The sequence below is a fragment of the Dendrobates tinctorius genome, unplaced genomic scaffold, assembly GCF_039654945.1.
Source record: "Dendrobates tinctorius isolate UK_male_01 unplaced genomic scaffold, ASM3965494v1 ptg000142l, whole genome shotgun sequence".
Taxonomy (NCBI): Eukaryota; Metazoa; Chordata; class Amphibia; order Anura; family Dendrobatidae; genus Dendrobates; species Dendrobates tinctorius.
The window spans coordinates 2,841,596-2,867,425 of NW_027361809.1; the positions used below are offsets into that span (position 1 = coordinate 2,841,596).

At 51.2% G+C, this 25,830-nt stretch overlaps 1 protein-coding gene across 2 annotated transcripts in view; it reads right to left on the reverse strand.

Annotated features, from left to right (window-relative positions):
* The window catches only part of RRAS2 (RAS related 2), an 81,701-nt gene extending 63,931 nt beyond the window's left edge, over window positions 1–17,770 (reverse strand). Inside the window, exon 1 of one of the 2 annotated variants that reach the window (XM_073545220.1) lies at window positions 17,750–17,770. In XM_073545220.1, coding sequence (XP_073401321.1) covers window positions 17,750–17,755 — 6 coding nt within the window. In that variant the 5' untranslated portion in view covers window positions 17,756–17,770. Of the gene's footprint in view, window positions 1–3,186; window positions 3,427–17,749 lie in introns of those variants that run through there. The other variant, XM_073545219.1, reaches the window with a different exon arrangement.
* Window positions 17,771–25,830: the final 8,060 nt, after the last annotated feature.

Here is a 25,830-nt window from a genome sequence, read left to right on the forward strand (position 1 = left end):
GTCCTGTGAGTAAAGTGTTGTCAGACTGGAAATACGTGGAGAAGCAGTGATCTTTTATATGCGCCCATGTAACCAAGGAATTCCAGCCAGCGTCATTCATTCAGACTCCAGCCAATGCAGAGCGGACCTCCGAAAACACGGGGTGGTACTGAAAGAAGTACCCCAGCTTGGGTAGACCCCGTTACACTGAACTTGAAAGGGTTCAAAGGCGGGCTACTAAAATGATAAATGGAGTTGGTTCACTACAATACCCAGAAAGGTTATCAAAATTAGGTCTATTTACTCTAGAAAAGAGAAGACTTAGGGGAGACTTAATATATATGTACAAGTATATCAGAGGGCAACACAGAGATCTCTCCAATGAACTGTTTGTACCAAGGACTGTGACAAGAACAAGGGGGCATTCTCTTCGCTTGGAGGAAAGACAATTTCTGCACCAGCATAGAAGAGGGTTCTTCACGGTAAGAGCAATGAGGCTCTGGAATTCTCTTCCTGAAGAAGTGGTGATGGCCAACTCACTGAATGAATGTAAGAAAGGAATGGAGGCTTTTCTTGTGAGTAACAGTATAGAAGGTTACGAATAACAGAATATTATAGGTAGATGGGTGACCCAGCTTAGGGGAAGGAATCTTTTTCCCTATGGAGAAAATTGGCTTCTACTCTGTGGGTGTTTTGTCTTCCCCAGGATCAACAATGCAGAACATCTGCACTAAAAATAGGCTGAACTAGATGGACATAAGGTCTTCAGCCTTCAAAACTATGTTACCTGCCCGGACTACGGCCCCCGTCATGGCCCCTGCCCGGACTACGGCCCCCGTCATGGCCCCTGCCCGGACTACGGCCCCCGTCATGGCCCCTGCCCGGACTACGGCCCCCGTCATGGCCCCTGCCCGGACTACGGCCCCCGTCATGGCCCCTGCCCGAACTACGGCCCCCGTCATGGCGCCTGCCCGGACTACGGCCCCCGTCATCGCCCCTGCCCGGACTACGGCCCCCGTCATCCCGCCTGCCCGGACTACGGCCCCCGTCATCCCGCCTGCCCGGACTACGGCCCCCGTCATCCCGCCTGCCCGGACTACGGCCCCCGTCATCGCCCCTGCCCGGACTACGGCCCCCGTCATCCCGCCTGCCCGGACTACGGCCCCCGTCATCCCGCCTGCCCGGACTACGGCCCCCGTCATCCCGCCTGCCCGGACTACGGCCCCCGTCATCCCGCCTGCCCGGACTACGGCCCCCGTCATCCCGCCTGCCCGGACTACGGCCCCCGTCATCCCGCCTGCCCGGACTACGGCCCCCGTCATCGCCCCTGCCCGGACTACGGCCCCCGTCATCGCCCCTGCCCGGACTACGGCCCCCGTCATCGCCCCTGCCCGGACTACGGCCCCCGTCATCGCCCCTGCCCGGACTACGGCCCCCGTCATCGCCCCTGCCCGGACTACGGCCCCCGTCATCCCGCCTGCCCGGACTACGGCCCCCGTCATCGCCCCTGCCCGGACTACGGCCCCCGTCATCGCCCCTGCCCGGACTACGGCCCCCGTCATCCCGCCTGCCCGGACTACGGCCCCCGTCATCCCGCCTGCCCGGACTACGGCCCCCGTCATCGCCCCTGCCCGGACTACGGCCCCCGTCATCGCCCCTGCCCGGACTACGGCCCCCGTCATCCCACCTGCCCGGACTACGGCCCCCGTCATCGCCCCTGCCCGGACTACGGCCCCCGTCATCGCCCCTGCCCGGACTACGGCCCCCGTCATCGCCCCTGCCCGGACTACGGCCCCCGTCATCGCCCCTGCCCGGACTACGGCCCCCGTCATCCCGCCTGCCCCGACTACGGCCCCCGTCATCCCGCCTGCCCGGACTACGGCCCCCGTCATCCCGCCTGCCCGGACTACGGCCCCCGTCATCCCGCCTGCCCGGACTACGGCCCCCGTCATCGCCCCTGCCCGGACTACGGCCCCCGTCATCGCCCCTGCCCGGACTACGGCCCCCGTCATCGCCCCTGCCCGGACTACGGCCCCCTTCATCCCGCCTGCCCGGACTACGGCCCCCGTCATCGCCCCTGCCCGGACTACGGCCCCCGTCATCGCCCCTGCCCGGACTACGGCCCCCGTCATCGCCCCTGCCCGGACTACGGCCCCCGTCATCGCCCCTGCCCGGACTACGGCCCCCTTCATCCCGCCTGCCCGGACTACGGCCCCCGTCATCCCGCCTGCCCGGACTACGGCCCCCGTCATCCCGCCTGCCCGGACTACGGCCCCCGTCATCGCCCCTGCCCGGACTACGGCCCCCGTCATCGCCCCTGCCCGGACTACGGCCCCCGTCATCGCCCCTGCCCGGACTACGGCCCCCGCTATCCCGCCTGCCCGGACTACGGCCCCCGTTATCCCACCTGCCCGGACTACGGCCCCCGTTATCCCACCTGCCCGGACTACGGCCCCCATTATCGTACAACCCTGCCCGGACTACGGCCCCCGTCATCCCACCTGCCCGGACTACGGCCCCCGTCATCCCGCCTGCCCGGACTACGGCCCCCGTTATCCCGCCTGCCCGGACTACGGCCCCCGTCATCGCCCCTGCCCGGACTACGGCCCCCGTCATCGCCCCTGCCCGGACTACGGCCCCCGTCATCCCACCTGCCTGGACTACGGCCCCCGTCATCCCACCTGCCTGGACTACGGCCCCCGTCATCCCGCCTGCCCGGACTACGGCCCCCGTTATCCCACCTGCCCGGACTACGGCCCCCGTCATCGCCCCTGCCCGGACAACGGCCCCCGTTATCCCGCCTGCCCGGACTACGGCCCCCGTCATCGCCCCTGCCCGGACTACGGCCCCCGTCATCGCCCCTGCCCGGACTACGGCCCCCGTCATCCCACCTGCCTGGACTACGGCCCCCGTCATCCCACCTGCCCGGACTACGGCCCCCGTTATCCCGCCTGCCCGGACTACGGCCCCCGTTATCCCACCTGCCCGGACTACGGCCCCCGTTATCCCACCTGCCCGGACTACGGCCCCCGTTATCCCACCTGCCCGGACTACGGCCCCCGTTATCCCGCCTGCCCGGACTACGGCCCCCATTATCGTACAACCCTACCGCACCCCCTGATCTAGAGCCTCAGTCCACATTGCGGACACTAGGACCCAGGGCGGCCGCTCCTCACATTCCAGCACTAGGGCCCCGCGGTCACCCACCTGGATGAACTGGATAGTGAGGGCAGACTTGCCCACGCCGCCGCCGCCCACAACCACCAGGCGGTACTTGTCCTGCACCGCGCCGTCCTTCCAGCCGGACATCCCGGGCCGGGTCCCTCCGACACTGACGTCCGTGCGAGGAGCCACGGCAGCGCTGCCGCTAGGGGGCGGGGCTATGCTAAATTTCGAGAACAGGGCTATAGCCAAAAAATCTGCATATTCCATTATAGGGCGGAGCCTAAAGGGTTCCATCACGAACTAGGGGAGGAGCTGCTTGTCACAGGCTGAAGCCCCGCCTCCAACTCATGCTAAATAGCTGAGAGGCGGAGCTCTGCTCTGTTATCGAGTGCTCCGCGCTCTGCTCCAGCGCCTCAACGCAGCAGTCACATGACCCACGATGACGTCACGGAACGGCTGCCGCAAAGCATCGCGTCAGTACGACGGCAACCTATAGCTGACCTCAGAGCGACGTACGGCGACGTCACAGCTAGGTGTAATGTATATACACAGTGACTGCACCAGCAGAATAGTGAGTGCAGCTCTGGAGTATAATACAGGATGTAACTCAGGATCAGTAATGTAATGTATGTACACAGTGACTGCACCAGCAGAATAGTGAGTGCAGCTCTGGGGTATAATACAGGATGTAACTCAGGATCAGTAATGTAATGTATGTACACAGTGACTGCACCAGCAGAATAGTGAGTGCAGCTCTGGAGTATAATACAGGATGTAACCCAGGATCAGTAATGTAATGTAAGTACACAGTGACTGCACCAGCAGAATAGTGAGTGCAGCTCTGGGGTATAATACAGGATGTAACTCAGGATCAGTAATGTAATGTATGTACACAGTGACTGCACCAGCAGAATAGTGAGTGCAGCTCTGGGGTATAATACAGGATGTAACTCAGGATCAGTAAAGTATGTACACAGTGACTGCACCAGCAGAATAGTGAGTGCAGCTCTGGAGTATAATACAGGATGTAACTCAGGATCAGTAATGTAATGTATGTACACAGTGACTGCACCAGCAGAATAGTGAGTGCAGCTCTGGGGTATAATACAGGATGTAACTCAGGATCAGTAATGTATGTACACAGTGACTGCACCAGCAGAATAGTGAGTGCAGCTCTGGGGTATAATACAGGATGTAACTCAGGATCAGTAATGTAATGTATGTACACAGTGACTGCACCAGCAGAATAGTGAGTGCAGCTCTGGGGTATAATACAGGATGTAACTCAGGATCAGTAAAGTATGTACACAGTGACTGCACCAGCAGAATAGTGAGTGCAGCTCTGGAGTATAATACAGGATGTAACCCAGGATCAGTAATGTAATGTATGTACACAGTGACTGCACCAGCAGAATAGTGTGTGCAGCTCTGGAGTATAATACAGGATGTAACTCAGGATCAGTAATGTAATGTATGTACACAGTGACTGCACCAGCAGAATAGTGAGTGCAGCTCTGGAGTATAATACAGGATGTAACCCAGGATCAGTAATGTAATGTAAGTACACAGTGACTGCACCAGCAGAATAGTGAGTGCAGCTCTGGGGTATAATACAGGATGTAACTCAGGATCAGTAATGTAATGTATGTACACAGTGACTGCACCAGCAGAATAGTGTGTGCAGCTCTGGAGTATAATACAGGATGTAACTCAGGATCAGTAATGTAATGTATGTACACAGTGACTGCACCAGCAGAATAGTGAGTGCAGCTCTGGAGTATAATACAGGATGTAACCCAGGATCAGTAATGTAATGTAAGTACACAGTGACTGCACCAGCAGAATAGTGAGTGCAGCTCTGGGGTATAATACAGGATGTAACTCAGGATCAGTAATGTAATGTATGTACACAGTGACTGCACCAGCAGAATAGTGAGTGCAGCTCTGGAGTATAATACAGGATGTAACCCAGGATCAGTAATGTAATGTATGTACACAGTGACTGCACCAGCAGAATAGTGAGTGCAGCTCTGGAGTATAATACAGGATGTAACCCAGGATCAGTAATGTAATGTAAGTACACAGTGACTGCACCAGCAGAATAGTGAGTGCAGCTCTGGGGTATAATACAGGATGTAACTCAGGATCAGTAATGTAATGTATGTACACAGTGACTGCACCAGCAGAATAGTGAGTGCAGCTCTGGGGTATAATACAGGATGTAACTCAGGATCAGTAATGTATGTACACAGTGACTGCACCAGCAGAATAGTGAGTGCAGCTCTGGGGTATAATACAGGATGTAACTCAGGATCAGTAATGTAATGTATGTACACAGTGACTGCACCAGCAGAATAGTGAGTGCAGCTCTGGGGTATAATACAGGATGTAACTCAGGATCAGTAAAGTATGTACACAGTGACTGCACCAGCAGAATAGTGAGTGCAGCTCTGGAGTATAATACAGGATGTAACCCAGGATCAGTAATGTAATGTATGTACACAGTGACTGCACCAGCAGAATAGTGTGTGCAGCTCTGGAGTATAATACAGGATGTAACTCAGGATCAGTAATGTAATGTATGTACACAGTGACTGCACCAGCAGAATAGTGAGTGCAGCTCTGGAGTATAATACAGGATGTAACCCAGGATCAGTAATGTATGTATGTACACAGTGACTGCACCAGCAGAATAGTGAGTGCAGCTCTGGGGTATAATACAAGATGTAACTCAGGATCAGTAATGTAATGTATGTACACAGTGACTGCACCAGCAGAATAGTGTGTGCAGCTCTGGAGTATAATACAGGATGTAACTCAGGATCAGTAATGTAATGTATGTACACAGTGACTGCACCAGCAGAATAGTGAGTGCAGCTCTGGAGTATAATACAGGATGTAACCCAGGATCAGTAATGTAATGTAAGTACACAGTGACTGCACCAGCAGAATAGTGAGTGCAGCTCTGGGGTATAATACAGGATGTAACTCAGGATCAGTAATGTAATGTATGTACACAGTGACTGCACCAGCAGAATAGTGAGTGCAGCTCTGGAGTATAATACAGGATGTAACCCAGGATCAGTAATGTAATGTATGTACACAGTGACTGCACCAGCAGAATAGTGAGTGCAGCTCTGGAGTATAATACAGGATGTAACCCAGGATCAGTAATGTAATGTAAGTACACAGTGACTGCACCAGCAGAATAGTGAGTGCAGCTCTGGGGTATAATACAGGATGTAACTCAGGATCAGTAATGTAATGTATGTACACAGTGACTGCACCAGCAGAATAGTGAGTGCAGCTCTGGGGTATAATACAGGATGTAACTCAGGATCAGTAATGTATGTACACAGTGACTGCACCAGCAGAATAGTGAGTGCAGCTCTGGGGTATAATACAGGATGTAACTCAGGATCAGTAATGTAATGTATGTACACAGTGACTGCACCAGCAGAATAGTGAGTGCAGCTCTGGGGTATAATACAGGATGTAACTCAGGATCAGTAAAGTATGTACACAGTGACTGCACCAGCAGAATAGTGAGTGCAGCTCTGGAGTATAATACAGGATGTAACCCAGGATCAGTAATGTAATGTAAGTACACAGTGACTGCACCAGCAGAATAGTGAGTGCAGCTCTGGGGTATAATACAGGATGTAACTCAGGATCAGTAATGTAATGTATGTACACAGTGACTGCACCAGCAGAATAGTGAGTGCAGCTCTGGGGTATAATACAGGATGTAACTCAGGATCAGTAATGTATGTACACAGTGACTGCACCAGCAGAATAGTGAGTGCAGCTCTGGGGTATAATACAGGATGTAACTCAGGATCAGTAATGTAATGTATGTACACAGTGACTGCACCAGCAGAATAGTGAGTGCAGCTCTGGGGTATAATACAGGATGTAACTCAGGATCAGTAAAGTATGTACACAGTGACTGCACCAGCAGAATAGTGAGTGCAGCTCTGGAGTATAATACAGGATGTAACCCAGGATCAGTAATGTAATGTATGTACACAGTGACTGCACCAGCAGAATAGTGAGTGCAGCTCTGGGGTATAATACAGGATGTAACTCAGGATCAGTAATGTAATGTATGTACACAGTGACTGCACCAGCAGAATAGTGAGTGCAGCTCTGGGGTATAATACAGGATGTAACCCAGGATCAGTAATGTATGTACACAGTGACTGCACCAGCAGAATAGTGAGTGCAGCTCTGGAGTATAATACAGGAGATAACTCAGGATCAGTAATGTAATGTATGTACACAGTGACTGCACCAGCAGAATAGTGAGTGCAGCTCTGGAGTATAATACAGGATGTAACCCAGGATCAGTAATGTATGTACACAGTGACTGCACCAGCAGAATAGTGAGTGCAGCTCTGGAGTATAATACAGGAGGTAACTCAGGATCAGTAATGTAATGTATGTACACAGTGACTGCACCAGCAGAATAGTGAGTGCAGCTCTGGGGTATAATACAGGATGTAACTCAGGATCAGTAATGTAATGTATGTACACAGTGACTGCACCAGCAGAATAGTGAGTGCAGCTCTGGGGTATAATACAGGATGTAACTCAGGATCAGTAATGTAATGTATGTACACAGTGACTCCACCAGCAGAATAGTGAGTGCAGCTCTGGGGTATAATACAGGATGTAACTCAGGATCAGTCATGTAATGTATGTACACAGTGACTGCACCAGCAGAATAGTGAGTGCAGCTCTGGAGTATAATACAGGATGTAACTCAGGATCAGTAATGTATGTACACAGTGACTGCACCAGCAGAATAGTGAGTGCAGCTCTGGAGTATAATACAGGAGGTAACTCAGGATCAGTAATGTAATGTATGTACACAGTGACTGCACCACCAGAATAGTGAGTGCAGCTCTGGGGTATAATACAGGATGTAACTCAGGATCAGTAATGTAATGTATGTACACAGTGACTCCACCAGCAGAATAGTGAGTGCAGCTCTGGAGTATAATACAGGATGTAACTCAGGATCAGTAATGTAATGTATGTACACAGTGACTGCACCAGCAGAATAGTGAGTGCAGCTCTGGGGTATAATACAGGATGTAACTCAGGATCAGTAATGTAATGTATGTACACAGTGACTCCACCAGCAGAATAGTGAGTGCAGCTCTGGGGTATAATACAGGATGTAACTCAGGATCAGTCATGTAATGTATGTACACAGTGACTGCACCAGCAGAATAGTGAGTGCAGCTCTGGAGTATAATACAGGATGTAACTCAGTATCAGTAATGTAATGTATGTACACAGTGACTCCACCAGCAGAATAGTGAGTGCAGCTCTGGGGTATAATACAGGATGTAACTCAGGATCAGTAATGTAATGTATGTACACAGTGACTGCACCAGCAGAATAGTGAGTGCAGCTCTGGAGTATAATACAGGATGTAACTCAGGATCAGTAATGTATGTATACAGTGACTGCACCAGCAGAATAGTGAGTGCAGCTCTGGGGTATAATACAGGATGTAACTCAGGATCAGTAATGTAATGTATGTACACAGTGACTCCACCAGCAGAATAGTGAGTGCAGCTCTGGGGTATAATACAGGATGTAACTCAGTATCAGTAATGTAATGTATGTACACAGTGACTCCACCAGCAGAATAGTGAGTGCAGCTCTGGAGTATAATACAGGATGTAACCCAGGATCAGTAATGTAATGTAAGTACACAGTGACTGCACCAGCAGAATAGTGAGTGCAGCTCTGGGGTATAATACAGGATGTAACTCAGGATCAGTAATGTAATGTATGTACACAGTGACTGCACCAGCAGAATAGTGAGTGCAGCTCTGGAGTATAATACAGGATGTAACCCAGGATCAGTAATGTAATGTAAGTACACAGTGACTGCACCAGCAGAATAGTGAGTGCAGCTCTGGGGTATAATACAGGATGTAACTCAGGATCAGTAATGTAATGTATGTACACAGTGACTCCACCAGCAGAATAGTGAGTGCAGCTCTGGGGTATAATACAGGATGTAACTCAGGATCAGTCATGTAATGTATGTACACAGTGACTGCACCAGCAGAATAGTGAGTGCAGCTCTGGAGTATAATACAGGATGTAACTCAGGATCAGTAATGTATGTACACAGTGACTGCACCAGCAGAATAGTGAGTGCAGCTCTGGAGTATAATACAGGAGGTAACTCAGGATCAGTAATGTAATGTATGTACACAGTGACTGCACCACCAGAATAGTGAGTGCAGCTCTGGGGTATAATACAGGATGTAACTCAGGATCAGTAATGTAATGTATGTACACAGTGACTCCACCAGCAGAATAGTGAGTGCAGCTCTGGAGTATAATACAGGATGTAACTCAGGATCAGTAATGTAATGTATGTACACAGTGACTGCACCAGCAGAATAGTGAGTGCAGCTCTGGGGTATAATACAGGATGTAACTCAGGATCAGTAATGTAATGTATGTACACAGTGACTCCACCAGCAGAATAGTGAGTGCAGCTCTGGGGTATAATACAGGATGTAACTCAGGATCAGTCATGTAATGTATGTACACAGTGACTGCACCAGCAGAATAGTGAGTGCAGCTCTGGAGTATAATACAGGATGTAACTCAGTATCAGTAATGTAATGTATGTACACAGTGACTCCACCAGCAGAATAGTGAGTGCAGCTCTGGGGTATAATACAGGATGTAACTCAGGATCAGTAATGTAATGTATGTACACAGTGACTGCACCAGCAGAATAGTGAGTGCAGCTCTGGAGTATAATACAGGATGTAACTCAGGATCAGTAATGTATGTATACAGTGACTGCACCAGCAGAATAGTGAGTGCAGCTCTGGGGTATAATACAGGATGTAACTCAGGATCAGTAATGTAATGTATGTACACAGTGACTCCACCAGCAGAATAGTGAGTGCAGCTCTGGGGTATAATACAGGATGTAACTCAGTATCAGTAATGTAATGTATGTACACAGTGACTCCACCAGCAGAATAGTGAGTGCAGCTCTGGAGTATAATACAGGATGTAACCCAGGATCAGTAATGTAATGTAAGTACACAGTGACTGCACCAGCAGAATAGTGAGTGCAGCTCTGGGGTATAATACAGGATGTAACTCAGGATCAGTAATGTAATGTATGTACACAGTGACTGCACCAGCAGAATAGTGAGTGCAGCTCTGGAGTATAATACAGGATGTAACCCAGGATCAGTAATGTAATGTAAGTACACAGTGACTGCACCAGCAGAATAGTGAGTGCAGCTCTGGGGTATAATACAGGATGTAACTCAGGATCAGTAATGTAATGTATGTACACAGTGACTGCACCAGCAGAATAGTGAGTGCAGCTCTGGAGTATAATACAGGATGTAACCCAGGATCAGTAATGTAATGTAAGTACACAGTGACTGCACCAGCAGAATAGTGAGTGCAGCTCTGGGGTATAATACAGGATGTAACCCAGGATCAGTAATGTAATGTAAGTACACAGTGACTGCACCAGCAGAATAGTGAGTGCAGCTCTGGAGTATAATACAGGATGTAACCCAGGATCAGTAATGTAATGTATGTACACAGTGACTGCACCAGCAGAATAGTGAGTGCAGCTCTGGGGTATAATACAGGATGTAACTCAGGATCAGTAAAGTATGTACACAGTGACTGCACCAGCAGAATAGTGAGTGCAGCTCTGGAGTATAATACAGGATGTAACCCAGGATCAGTAATGTAATGTAAGTACACAGTGACTGCACCAGCAGAATAGTGAGTGCAGCTCTGGGGTATAATACAGGATGTAACTCAGGATCAGTAATGTAATGTATGTACACAGTGACTGCACCAGCAGAATAGTGAGTGCAGCTCTGGGGTATAATACAGGATGTAACTCAGGATCAGTAATGTATGTACACAGTGACTGCACCAGCAGAATAGTGAGTGCAGCTCTGGGGTATAATACAGGATGTAACTCAGGATCAGTAATGTAATGTATGTACACAGTGACTGCACCAGCAGAATAGTGAGTGCAGCTCTGGGGTATAATACAGGATGTAACTCAGGATCAGTAAAGTATGTACACAGTGACTGCACCAGCAGAATAGTGAGTGCAGCTCTGGAGTATAATACAGGATGTAACCCAGGATCAGTAATGTAATGTATGTACACAGTGACTGCACCAGCAGAATAGTGAGTGCAGCTCTGGGGTATAATACAGGATGTAACTCAGGATCAGTAATGTAATGTATGTACACAGTGACTGCACCAGCAGAATAGTGAGTGCAGCTCTGGGGTATAATACAGGATGTAACCCAGGATCAGTAATGTATGTACACAGTGACTGCACCAGCAGAATAGTGAGTGCAGCTCTGGAGTATAATACAGGAGATAACTCAGGATCAGTAATGTAATGTATGTACACAGTGACTGCACCAGCAGAATAGTGAGTGCAGCTCTGGAGTATAATACAGGATGTAACCCAGGATCAGTAATGTATGTACACAGTGACTGCACCAGCAGAATAGTGAGTGCAGCTCTGGAGTATAATACAGGAGGTAACTCAGGATCAGTAATGTAATGTATGTACACAGTGACTGCACCAGCAGAATAGTGAGTGCAGCTCTGGGGTATAATACAGGATGTAACTCAGGATCAGTAATGTAATGTATGTACACAGTGACTGCACCAGCAGAATAGTGAGTGCAGCTCTGGGGTATAATACAGGATGTAACTCAGGATCAGTAATGTAATGTATGTACACAGTGACTCCACCAGCAGAATAGTGAGTGCAGCTCTGGGGTATAATACAGGATGTAACTCAGGATCAGTCATGTAATGTATGTACACAGTGACTGCACCAGCAGAATAGTGAGTGCAGCTCTGGAGTATAATACAGGATGTAACTCAGGATCAGTAATGTATGTACACAGTGACTGCACCAGCAGAATAGTGAGTGCAGCTCTGGAGTATAATACAGGAGGTAACTCAGGATCAGTAATGTAATGTATGTACACAGTGACTGCACCACCAGAATAGTGAGTGCAGCTCTGGGGTATAATACAGGATGTAACTCAGGATCAGTAATGTAATGTATGTACACAGTGACTCCACCAGCAGAATAGTGAGTGCAGCTCTGGAGTATAATACAGGATGTAACTCAGGATCAGTAATGTAATGTATGTACACAGTGACTGCACCAGCAGAATAGTGAGTGCAGCTCTGGGGTATAATACAGGATGTAACTCAGGATCAGTAATGTAATGTATGTACACAGTGACTCCACCAGCAGAATAGTGAGTGCAGCTCTGGGGTATAATACAGGATGTAACTCAGGATCAGTCATGTAATGTATGTACACAGTGACTGCACCAGCAGAATAGTGAGTGCAGCTCTGGAGTATAATACAGGATGTAACTCAGTATCAGTAATGTAATGTATGTACACAGTGACTCCACCAGCAGAATAGTGAGTGCAGCTCTGGGGTATAATACAGGATGTAACTCAGGATCAGTAATGTAATGTATGTACACAGTGACTGCACCAGCAGAATAGTGAGTGCAGCTCTGGAGTATAATACAGGATGTAACTCAGGATCAGTAATGTATGTATACAGTGACTGCACCAGCAGAATAGTGAGTGCAGCTCTGGGGTATAATACAGGATGTAACTCAGGATCAGTAATGTAATGTATGTACACAGTGACTCCACCAGCAGAATAGTGAGTGCAGCTCTGGGGTATAATACAGGATGTAACTCAGTATCAGTAATGTAATGTATGTACACAGTGACTGCACCAGCAGAATAGTGAGTGCAGCTCTGGAGTATAATACAGGATGTAACTCAGGATCAGTAATGTAATGTATGTACACAGTGACTGCACCAGCAGAATAGTGAGTGCAGCTCTGGAGTACAATACAGGATGTAACTCAGGATCAGTAATGTAATGTATGTACACAGTGACTGCACCAGCAGAATAGTGAGTGCAGCTCTGGGGTATAATACAGGATGTAACTCAGGATCAGTAATGTAATGTATGTACACAGTGACTGCACCAGCAGAATAGTGAGTGCAGCTCTGGAGTACAATACAGGATGTAACTCAGGATCAGTAATGTAATGTATGTATACAGTGACTGCACCAGCAGAATAGTGAGTGCAGCTCTGGGGTATAATACAGGATGTAACTCAGGATCAGTAATGTAATGTATGTACACAGTGACTCCACCAGCAGAATAGTGAGTGCAGCTCTGGGGTATAATACAGGATGTAACTCAGGATCAGTAATGTAATGTATGTACACAGTGACTCCACCAGCAGAATAGTGAGTGCAGCTCTGGAGTATAATACAGGATGTAACTCAGGATCAGTAATGTAATGTATGTACACAGTGACTGCACCAGCAGAATAGTGAGTGCAGCTCTGGAGTACAATACAGGATGTAACTCAGGATCAGTAATGTAATGTATGTACACAGTGACGGCACCAGCAGAATAGTGAGTGCAGCTCTGGAGTACAATACAGGATGTAACTCAGGATCAGTAATGTGTGTACACAGTGACTGCACCAGCAGAATAGTGAGTGCAGCTCTGGAGTACAATACAGGATGTAACTCAGGATCAGTAATGTAATGTATGTACACAGTGACTGCACCAGCAGAATAGTGAGTGCAGCTCTGGAGTATAATACAGGAGATAACTCAGGATCAGTAATGTAATGTATGTACACAGTGACTGCACCAGCAGAATAGTGAGTGCAGCTCTGGAGTATAATACAGGATGTAACCCAGGATCAGTAATGTATGTACACAGTGACTGCACCAGCAGAATAGTGAGTGCAGCTCTGGAGTATAATACAGGAGGTAACTCAGGATCAGTAATGTAATGTATGTACACAGTGACTGCACCAGCAGAATAGTGAGTGCAGGTCTGGGGTATAATACAGGATGTAACTCAGGATCAGTAATGTAATGTATGTACACAGTGACTGCACCAGCAGAATAGTGAGTGCAGCTCTGGGGTATAATACAGGATGTAACTCAGGATCAGTAATGTAATGTATGTACACAGTGACTCCACCAGCAGAATAGTGAGTGCAGCTCTGGGGTATAATACAGGATGTAACTCAGGATCAGTCATGTAATGTATGTACACAGTGACTGCACCAGCAGAATAGTGAGTGCAGCTCTGGAGTATAATACAGGATGTAACTCAGGATCAGTAATGTATGTACACAGTGACTGCACCAGCAGAATAGTGAGTGCAGCTCTGGAGTATAATACAGGAGGTAACTCAGGATCAGTAATGTAATGTATGTACACAGTGACTGCACCACCAGAATAGTGAGTGCAGCTCTGGGGTATAATACAGGATGTAACTCAGGATCAGTAATGTAATGTATGTACACAGTGACTCCACCAGCAGAATAGTGAGTGCAGCTCTGGAGTATAATACAGGATGTAACTCAGGATCAGTAATGTAATGTATGTACACAGTGACTGCACCAGCAGAATAGTGAGTGCAGCTCTGGGGTATAATACAGGATGTAACTCAGGATCAGTAATGTAATGTATGTACACAGTGACTCCACCAGCAGAATAGTGAGTGCAGCTCTGGGGTATAATACAGGATGTAACTCAGGATCAGTCATGTAATGTATGTACACAGTGACTGCACCAGCAGAATAGTGAGTGCAGCTCTGGAGTATAATACAGGATGTAACTCAGTATCAGTAATGTAATGTATGTACACAGTGACTCCACCAGCAGAATAGTGAGTGCAGCTCTGGAGTATAATACAGGATGTAACTCAGGATCAGTAATGTAATGTATGTACACAGTGACTGCACCAGCAGAATAGTGAGTGCAGCTCTGGAGTATAATACAGGATGTAACTCAGGATCAGTAATGTATGTATACAGTGACTGCACCAGCAGAATAGTGAGTGCAGCTCTGGGGTATAATACAGGATGTAACTCAGGATCAGTAATGTAATGTATGTACACAGTGACTCCACCAGCAGAATAGTGAGTGCAGCTCTGGGGTATAATACAGGATGTAACTCAGTATCAGTAATGTAATGTATGTACACAGTGACTCCACCAGCAGAATAGTGAGTGCAGCTCTGGAGTATAATACAGGATGTAACTCAGGATCAGTAATGTAATGTATGTACACAGTGACTGCACCAGCAGAATAGTGAGTGCAGCTCTGGAGTACAATACAGGATGTAACTCAGGATCAGTAATGTAATGTATGTACACAGTGACGGCACCAGCAGAATAGTGAGTGCAGCTCTGGAGTACAATACAGGATGTAACTCAGGATCAGTAATGTGTGTACACAGTGACTGCACCAGCAGAATAGTGAGTGCAGCTCTGGAGTACAATACAGGATGTAACTCAGGATCAGTAATGTAATGTATGTACACAGTGACTGCACCAGCAGAATAGTGAGTGCAGCTCTGGGGTATAATACAGGATGTAACTCAGGATCAGTAATGTAATGTATGAACACAGTGACTGCACCAGCAGCATACTGAGTGCAGCCCTGTACACGCCCAGGAAGAGGAGGAGCGTCTGTGCTGAGCTCTGCAGGCTGGGGTTTTGCTAAGCTCCTGGGAAGGGAGGTTTTTTTTCCTGCAAGGACTTTCCATCTGCCCCCTTCCCAGGAAAGAGGACTCTCCCTGGGACTGAGCGCCGGGGCTGTGCCCCTGGCTCCCACCCTCCGGCAAGCCAGCTGGGGGTGGGGGGCCTCATCCACCACAAGGAGGCCCAAGGCACAGCCAGCAAGTCCCAGGGATGGGGAAAAAGCGGACCCCAGGGGGCCGCAAGGCTCCAGGGTCCGGGACCCCCGAAGTGAAGGCTGTGGCGGGCCCTTCCCCCGGAGGTGCAGCAGCCGGCAGAGGTGAGGCGGGGCCCCCCCTTAACATCTGGGGCTCCAAGGTTGCGGGAGAGCCAGCTACCACCTACGCCTCCCGCATTCATGCCCACCTCTCCGAGTACGAGGAGGCCGGCAAGCAGCTCAGGAGACTCCGGGGGGAGTTGGAGGGAGCCCGGGTCATCAGTTAAAACAGGCTCCCTGCCTCAAAGAGAGCGGAGGTCACCGCCACGGTCAAGCGGCTGAAAGGGGAGATTCGGGCCCTGGAGGACAGGCGAAGTTCCATCATGGCCGGCAGCGGCCCCTTCCAGGAAAAGCTGCAGAACGAGGACCGGTTCAGGGCCATGGCCGGTGGGTCTCCTGGGGGGTCAGGAGTCCCCATCCAGGTGGAGGAAAGCGAGGAGGAGGAAGAGCAAGATGGCGCCCACACCACACCCGGGCCGCCTCCACCTGAAGACCTGGCGGACACCAGCGTGAGTCAGGTAACATGCAGCGGGATAGCCCCCGAGCAGGTGGCCCTCCCGCTGGACTCCAGTAACGCGGAGGAAAGCGGGAGCGAGGGGGAGGATGGAGGGAGCGGGAGTAGTTCTGAGGGGGGCTGCCTCATCCTTAAACAAGTACGGCAGACTGAATCCCCAGCACGGTTTGGCACGCTGTTGTTTGGGTATGAAGTCTGCCCGGAGGATGAGGCAACCGGGAAGAGGAGAAACAGGAGGCGCAGGCGTAAGGCCTCTGAAGGCGTGGAGGAACAACTGGTTTTTGCTCCTCTTCCCGGGGCCCCTCTGTCCTGCTGTGTGGAACCCGCTACCCACCCCGGCTCGGGCCCTGTGGTGGGTCCGCAGCGAGGGAGCGGGGAGAGAGATGACTGTTGTGACCTGACTGTCGCATCTGGTGACAGTTCAGACCAGGGCAGCGACATGGAGGTCGGTGCTGGTTGTGGTGGTGGTGTCCAGGCTCAGCCCTCGGTGGCAGGGGGGGCTGGCCTGGCACCAGGTAAAGTTGGTACAGCCAGGGCCGCACCTCCGGCGGCGAGTGCTGGGGCTTCTGGACCCCCCACGTACGGATCCGCTAAGTCTGGATCGCTAGTGGGGGTCCAGAAGCCTAGGAAGGGCGAACAGAACATCAAGCAGCAGCTGAGGCGGTGCAAAGTGCTGGTCGCTCCCATGTCGGCGCCTGTGGTGAGAGCGGGGTCTCCGGCACGTCGACCCAAAAAGGGGTCCGTGCAGGGGGCTCCGCCGCCGCTGGGCGACGAGGGGGAGTGGCCGGCCTTGCCTGTCTCAAGTGGTGGGCATGGGGTGGCGGCGGTGGTCCGTGAGGGGGGCGTGGCCTCCCCGAGTGTTGCCCGGCCTGCAAAGGCTGTGGCGTGCGGGGGGGGCATGTCCTCCTCGGCCGTCGTCCCACCCGCTGCGTCTGCGTCGCCCGGGGGGGCGTGGCCTCGCAAGGGGTCGCTGCTCTGCCCGTGGTGGCTGTGGCTGGCGGGGGGGCGTGGCCTCAGCGGTCGCGGCTCCGCCCGCTGTGCTCGCGTCACCCGGGGGGGCCGTGGCCTCGCAGGGGGCCGCGGCTCTGCCTGGGGTGGCTGCGACCGGCGGGGGGGGCGTGGCCGCTGCGGGCCCGCTGCCCTGTGTCCCACCCACCCTTCCAAGTAATGCTGTGCTGCCCCCAAAAGCTGGCGGGGAGTTGTCGGGGTCCCCGGCCCACCTACCTTCATCTGAGGGTGCGGGGACTCTGGCGCTCCCTGGCAAGCCGGCGGCGGGGGTGAAGAAAAGTGCAGGGCAGGGAGCGGTGCCAGTGGCCGTCCCTGCCCAGAGCAAGGAAACCTTAGAAAAAGGAAAAAAAATGGAGCTGAAACCAGGAGCTGCTGTTGCTCCTAGGCCCAGCCAGGGCAGGGTGCATGATGTCATCTGCACTGAGGCATTTAAAGGGGCAGCAGCGCTCCTGGACAGGAGCTGGAGTAGCTCCCAGCAAGAGAGCTCAGGGCCCCCAGCAGGCAAAGAGAGGAACTACACTGGTTTGGGAAATGTTAAAAATGTAAAAAATGTAAATAATGTTGCTATGTTCACCAATAGTGAGAGTGAGTACGAAAGCGGAGTGGACATATTTGAGGAGATGTTTGCTGAAGTGAATGGTGATATGAGTGACATGGATGAGGGAGTGAGTGCTACTGTGAATGTGGGTGAGTGTGCTGGAGTGAATGCAAATAATAAAAGAGTGAATGGGAGAGTGAGTGGGAGGACGAATGAGGGTGCTGGCACAAGTGGTGGGAGGGCTGGCCCGTCTGCCCCCCTGGCCGCAAGACCCCAACATAGTTATGCGGGGGCCGCGGCTGGGGGTCGGGGTGGTCCTCGGGGTGGTCCTGGGGGGGTCTCCTCGCCTCCGGGCTCCAGGGACGGCGCTTTGCACCACCGTTTCCTGGAGGCCCTCAAAAAAGGAGAAAGGTCGATAGTGGTAGAGGGGAGGACAGTGGACTTGTCTTTCTGGATAGAGAGACACGGCCTTGCTGCCTTCCAAAACCAAAGGGAGGGAGGGACTGTTTGGTCTCTCCCCACAGCCGGGCAGGGGCCGCCAAGGAGGAATGTGGTCCGTCTTAGGTGGGGGGGCAGTGAAGCTGTTCCACCTAGGAGCAAGGTGGTGGAGCTCCTCCTTAAGATGGGCTTCGGGGCGAATGACATCTTTGCCCTGATACATCCTTCGGCGTCCCGCTTCTTCGACGTCAGCTTTGTGCGGCCAGAGGGGCTTGAGCTCTTCTGGTCTAACTATGAGCTGGTGCGGGAAGAGCCCGGATGGCGAGACTTCGTTGCGCAAGCGGTGTCTCGCCAAAATTCCGTCAAGCGAGTGACCGTGGTCACTTGTAATGAGTCACTTGCCGGCGTGGACATTATGACGTGGCTTTCCCGTTACGGGGAAGTCACCGAGGTCCCCAAAAAGAACAGGGACGAATTCGGCATCTGGTCGGGGGGCTGGACCTTCATGGTTAAACTGAAGGTTTCCGGCGGCACGGTCACCCACATCCCTTCCTCGGCGTTCCTGGGAAGGGACAGGATCCTGGTCTTCTACCAGGGGCAACCGAAGGTCTGCCACAAGTGCGGCGACCCCACTCACTTCAGCGCTAGCTGCAAGGTACAGAAATGTGCCTTGTGTGGTGGGGTAGGTCATCTGGCCGCCTCGTGTAAAGACATTCGGTGTCACTTGTGTGGTGACCTGGGTCACCCTCTCAGCCGCTGCCCTCGCTCCTTTTCTAATGCCGCTGCAGGCCCGGCGGGAGGAGTCCGTGAGGGAGAAACCTCTGGCGGCGCTCCTGCAGCTGTGGCAGGTGGTGGCGGAGGGGAAGGGGCTGAGGGACCGGTGAGGAAGGGCAATGCCAAGGTGAGGGGCCCCGCGTATGTGCGGAGGCAAGAAAAACGCCATGGGGGTGGGGGGCAGGTGAAGTCTCGGGCAACCGGGTCGATGCCTGCTCCTCCCTCCAGGCCCGTGGCAAAAGCCTCTGAGGTCCTGAGGGAGAGTGTGGTGAGAGAGGAGATCAGGAGGATGGAGAGGGAGGATAAAGCGGCTGACTCGGACGGGTCCTCACAGTATGAAAGTGTTGATGAGGAGGTCCAGGAGCAGCCTACAGCAGCGGGTGGCAAAAGTAAACGTGCCAATCGTAACAAATCGGGGGGGAAGAAGGCTGGCAAGCCTTCAAAATCTCCCCCGCCCCCGACCACCAGGGTGCGCACGGAAGGGCCCGCTGACCCCCCTCTGATTGATCTCTCCAACCGGTTCAGCGTCCTCGGAGGCTCGGATGCTGGGCCGCAAGACGAGGATGCTGGGCCGGGGGTACCACCGGAGGGTCCTTCGGGGGATGGTGGGGTCCGTCCCTCAGGGGGCAGTGTTCCTCCTGGGGGGGGGACAGACCTGGAACCCGGGGGCGAGGACACCGGGGGGGGTGGGATGGACACAACGGGAGCTTCCCTGAAAAGGAAGGTGTCCGACCCCTCCCCAGGAGGAGGTGATAGCAGTGGTAAGAAGTTGGCCATCCAACTCGATCACCCATGATGGCTGAACTCGCCCCGTTGACGCTGGCATCTATTAATGTTGCCAGCATAAAGTCAGATGCGGCTCGCTTCACGGCCTTTGATTTTTTCTCCCGGATTGAGGCAGAAATTTTATTCTTGCAAGAGACCAGACTAACAGACATGGGGGCCATCTATAAAGCACGGAGGGAGTGGAGGTGCGGGCCCTCATACTGGTCTCTTGCGGCCGAGCCGTATAGCGGGGTGGCAGTCCTTTTTAAGACTGCAGCTGTTGAATGCCGACGGGTTACTGAGTTGGAAATGGGGAGGTGCCTGATCCTAGATGTCTTCATGAGGGGACAAGAGCTCCGGCTCATCAACATCTACGGCCCGCAGTCCAAGTGGGACCGCAAATGTCTCTTCCTGAGGATCAAGCCCTTTCTTTTTACGAGCCAGCAGGTGGTCTTCGGTGGGGACTTCAACACCATTACGAGGTCCCGTGACCGGGGGGGTCCCGGAGATCGCCTGGCTTATGATAGCGTCGCGTTGAATAGCATAGCCAGCGAAGCTCGCCTGGTGGATGTCCACATCCGGCACACCCCAGGTCACGGGGGTTTCACCTACCATAGGGGTAGCAGTAGGTCTAGAATAGACAGGTTTTTTTTTGAAGGAGGACGCCATCTTTTCTGCTGTGTCCGCCGTTGAGGTGGAGTTCTCCGATCACTGTCTAATTTTCTTTTCTCTGAATGTTGCAGAGACTCATCGGATGGGAAGAGGGCTGTGGAAGCTCAATTCGTCCCTGCTGGAAGAAGCGGAGGTGAGACAATCCTTCGAGGACTTTCTTCAGAGCCAGGTACCGCTGTTGGATCTCTGTAGTAGTAAGTCAGAGTGGTGGGAGATCTTCAAAAAGCGGGTGGCGGGGTTCTTCCGTCAGCTCTCGAGCCTCAGGAGTCTGAACAGGCACCGCTTGTACCAGGCTCTGGGGAGGAAACTCGAGCAGCTTGTCTCGACTGGAGGTGACCGAGAGGAAATCTCCAGAGTGAAGTCTTTGCTCAAGAGGTGTCAGTATGATAGGCACACATCCTTGGTTTTTGAGAGGGACTTCGGGAAGTACCGCTCGCCCGACCCTTACAGAAACTGTAAGATGTCAGTGAATTGTAAGATGGTGACAGGACTGATCGACAGTACGGGGTCCCTGAACAGATCCAAATCAGGGATCCTGGAGGTGGTCAGATCCTTCTACTCACACCTCTTGGAAAAGAAGGATCTGGATCGGGACAGGATGTCGGCTTTCCTGGCTGAAGCCATCCCTGAGCCAGGGGGTGACCCCTCTCTTGGTGTTTTGGCAGAAGAAATCAGGGAAGAGGAAGTGAGACTGGCCATTGATGGGCTTCGGCCCAAGAAATCGCCAGGTCCGGATGGCTTAACATCCGAGTTCTATAAGACTTTTAGGGACTCCTTGGTCCCCCTCTTGACAGGGGTATTTAATGAGTGTCTCTCCTCGGGCACTCTTCCCGACTCAATGAGGAAGTCAGCCCTCATTATTCTGTCAAAGGGTAAGGATCCGTCCCGTATCGAGAATTGGCGTCCCATAGCGCTTCTCGATACGGACCGGAAGGTTCTGGCCAAGGTGCTGTTTAATCGGCTGGTGAAGTTTGCACCCCGGCTCCTTTCAGGGGCCCAGCATTGCTCTGTTCCAGGCCGCAGTACTTTTAGTGCTGTGCTCGGTGTCCGAGAGGCAGTGGAGCAGGGTAGGGCAGGTCACTGGAAGGGGTACTTGCTGTCATTAGATCAAGCGAAAGCCTTTGACCGTGTCAACCACGAGTACCTCTGGTCCGTCCTTTTGAGGTATGGTCTGCCTGGGAGGTTTGTAAAATGGTTAGAGATCTTGTACCAAGGGGCTGAGACTTTTCCGCTGGTGAACGGTTGGTCAGGTCGCCCTTTTGAGGTGGGTTCTGGGGTCCGTCAGGGCTGTCCGCTGAGCCCGCTTTTATACGTGTTCGCGATCGATCCCTTCCTAAGGAGGGTAGATCGTGGACCGTTGGCGGGAGTCGGGATGGACCAGGCGGGCTCTGGGTCCTCTCTGAGGGTGGTGGCGTATGCCGATGATGTTTCCCTTTTCGTGTCCTCGAGAAGGGAGGCGGATTGGGTCATGTCGGAGGTAGTGCGCTACTCGGAGGCATCCGGGTCCATGATCAACCGGGATAAGTGTGAAAGTCTCTGGCTGGGAGGGGGAGATCCCAGGTTTGATCTCCCGGACACCCTTCCAGGGCCCCAGGCCACCGCCAAAATTCTAGGCATCGAATTTGGCCCCGGGGATTACCCCCAGCAAAATTGGGAGGGCAGACTTAAGATCGCCGCCCAAAAGGTGGACCAATGGAAGGGTTGGTCTTTAACCCTGAGGGAAAGGGTTGCCCTGGCTAAAGGCTTTCTGCTACCTTTATTAATATACCTGGGCAGTGTGTGCATCTTGCCGGAACCTCTCTGGACACGGGTCTATAGCCTGTTCTTCCAATTGTTATGGGGGAATAGGCTTAACCTAATCAAGAGGGAGGTTACATACCGTACGAGGAGACTAGGCGGGTTGGGTATGGTCAACCCGGTGGTGTTTCTAGTAAACACCTTTCTTAAGACTAACATCTCCAACCTCTGGCTAGAGAGGGCTCCTCCGTGGGTAGTCTCCTGCAAGGGTTGGCTTTGGCCTTTCTTCCAGGAATGGGAGACAGGAGGGCAGGTGAAGGACCTACGCACACCTCATGGGCATCTCCCGGCTTACGCTACCCCGGTTCTGAAGGTGATCCGCCGGTGGGGTCTGGGAATGTGGGAAATCAGGACCATGTCGAGGCAATGCCTTGACAGGAGGGTCCTGTTGACACATTTCCAGAAGCCCCTGGCCCTTAAGGATTGCCCAGGCCGGGATCTGGAGGTCGGGCTGGGGCTTTTAAATTCTAAGCGGATCCCCATGAAGTTTTGGGACTTGACCTGGCGCTGCTTCCACGGGAGGCTGTATGTAAAGGATAACTTGAAGTGCAGGAAATCCGATGATCGGGGTTGTCCCCGTGAGGAGTGTGGCGACGTGCTGGAAAGCATGGAGCACTTCCTGCTTCATTGTCCCTTTAATGCAGAGGTTTACAACAGGGTGGGTGCTTCCATATGGGCCTATGGAGCGTTCAGATCCCTGGGTGGCCGGGACCCGTGCACTTTATTCCTAGTCAGTGTAGTGGTTAGGTTCTACACTTGGAATGCACGGTGCCTAGTTTCGACGCGGAAAAAAACCCTCCCAAGGGATGAGGTGGTAGGAAACATCTTGGGTGACCTGGTGAAGGTCCGTTCTTTGGAGTTCGAAAGGTTGGGTGTGAGCAAGGCCTCTTGGCTTTGGAGGGGCCTCTCCTTTTAGAAACGCACTCAAGGGAGAGCTAGCTCCGTGTGAATGAGGGTAGGGATAGCATAAGTTTCACTGGGTGTTAGGGACAGAATTAGGGGCAGATAGGGACAGGCACTGAGGGACAGATAGAGAGTTAGTTATGATAAGTTAGGTAGAGTAGGGGCAGGTAGGGACAGATAGGGACAGTTTTTTTTTAGGGACAGAAGTAGGGACAGTCTTAGTTGTTGAGGGACAGGGTGAATGTGTTAGTGAGGGATGGGGCCTCTAGAACTCCTTTCCTGGTGTTGGGCTGGTGCATGTCACTTTAGCTTTTTGTTTTGGAAGCATGAAATTTAATGGATATTGGGCTTGCAGGCACCAAACTTGGGCCTGTGGCAAGGTTTTTGGAAATGTGGTTAATGCTTATTGTTTGGGTAATATTATCGCTGGTTATAGCAGGTCGTATCTTAGGTGTATAACAAGTGTAGTATGTGCTTTTTGTGTATCTGTACATGTATGCAGTATTGTATGTATGTCGCTAGGATGGTGCTTTTAAAAAAAAAAATAAAAAAAAAAAAAAAAAAGTATATATTATAGTTAGGAAAGGGGGAAGGGGTACAGTCAGGTTGGGTGGGGGTTTCTTGCGGGAGGGAGGGGGGAAGTTTGGACCCTGGAATGGACCCTGAGAAATCAAGGGCCGAAGATCAGAAGGAGATGGCCTGGGAACTACACCAAGGACCATGGGAAATATATAAGGAAATGTAGATACGGGCCATAAACTTTCCTGGACCCTGAGGTGCTGTTTTTTTTTCTGAGGCCATAAACTTTCATGGACCTAGGTGTGGAAAAGGCTACGAACTTGTGGACCTGTGGTGTGGGTGGTGGGAAAAAAAAAAAAAAGGAAAAAGGGGGGTGGTTTCTTGCTGTGTTGAGGGGAAGTAGTTGAGGGTCTGCCAAGATGGCTGTTTTTTCTGTTTAAGGCAGTGGGCCAGAAAAAGTGTTTACTTTCCTGTTTTAAATCCAGTATATAGGAATGAATGGGAGCATGAGTGAAGGTGTGAATGGGGTTGAATGTGAAGGAATGGATTTTTGTTTGTTTTCTTTGTTTTTTTTTTTTTTTGGAGGTTCCTGCTGGGGGTCCCTCAGGCTGCAAAGCCTGGAGACACTGCACTATGTTCTTCAGAGATGGACTGTCGTAAACTAGCATATTTGCACAAGTTTTTTTTTTTTTGTATGTCGGTGTGGTTTATTTTAGTTCATGTATCGTGGTTTTTGATTTCTGGAATGTTGTTTTTGTCTGTCTTATGTATTGTGTTTTTGATATTTTTATAATAAAAGAGATACAGGATGTAACTCAGGATCAGTAATGTATGTACACAGTGACTGCACCAGCAGAATAGTGAGTGCAGCTCTGGGGTATAATACAGGATGTAACTCAGGGTCAGTAATGTAATGTATGTACACAGTGACTGCACCAGCAGAATAGTGAGTGCAGCTCTGGAGTATAATACAGGATGTAACTCAGGGTCAGTAATGTAATGTATGTACACAGTGACTGCACCAGCAGAATAGTGAGTGCAGCTCTGGAGTATAATACAGGATGTAACTCAGGATCAGTAATGTAATGTATGTACACAGTGACTGCACCAGCAGAATAGTGAGTGCAGCTCTGGGGTATAATACAGGAGGTAACTCAGGGTCAGTAATGTAATGTATGTACACAGTGACTGCACCAGCAGAATAGTGAGTGCAGCTCTGGAGTATAATACAGGATGTAACTCAGGGTCAGTAATGTAATGTATGTACACAGTGACTGCACCAGCAGAATAGTGAGTGCAGCTCTGGAGTATAATACAGGATGTAACTCAGGATCAGTAATGTAATGTATGTACACAGTGACTGCACCAGCAGAATAGTGAGTGCAGCTCTGGGGTATAATACAGGAGGTAACTCAGGGTCAGTAATGCAATGTATGTACACAGTGACTGCACCAGCAGAATAGTGAGTGCAGCTCTGGAGTATAATACAGGATGTAACTCAGGGTCAGTAATGTAATGTATGTACACAGTGACTGCACCAGCAGAATAGTGAGTGCAGCTCTGGAGGAAAATACAGGAGGTAACTCAGGATCAGTAATGTAATGTATGTACACAGTGACTGCACCAGCAGAATAGTGAGTGCAGCTCTGGAGGAAAATACAGGATGTAACTCAGGATCAGTAATGTAATGTATGTACACAGTGACTGCACCAGCAGAATAGTGAGTGCAGCTCTGGGGTATAATACAGGATGTAACTCAGGATCAGTAATGTAATGTATGTACACAGTGACTGCACCAGCAGAATAGTGAGTGCAGCTCTGGAGTATAATACAGGATGTAACTCAGGATCAGTAATGTATGTACACAGTGACTGCACCAGCAGAATAGTGA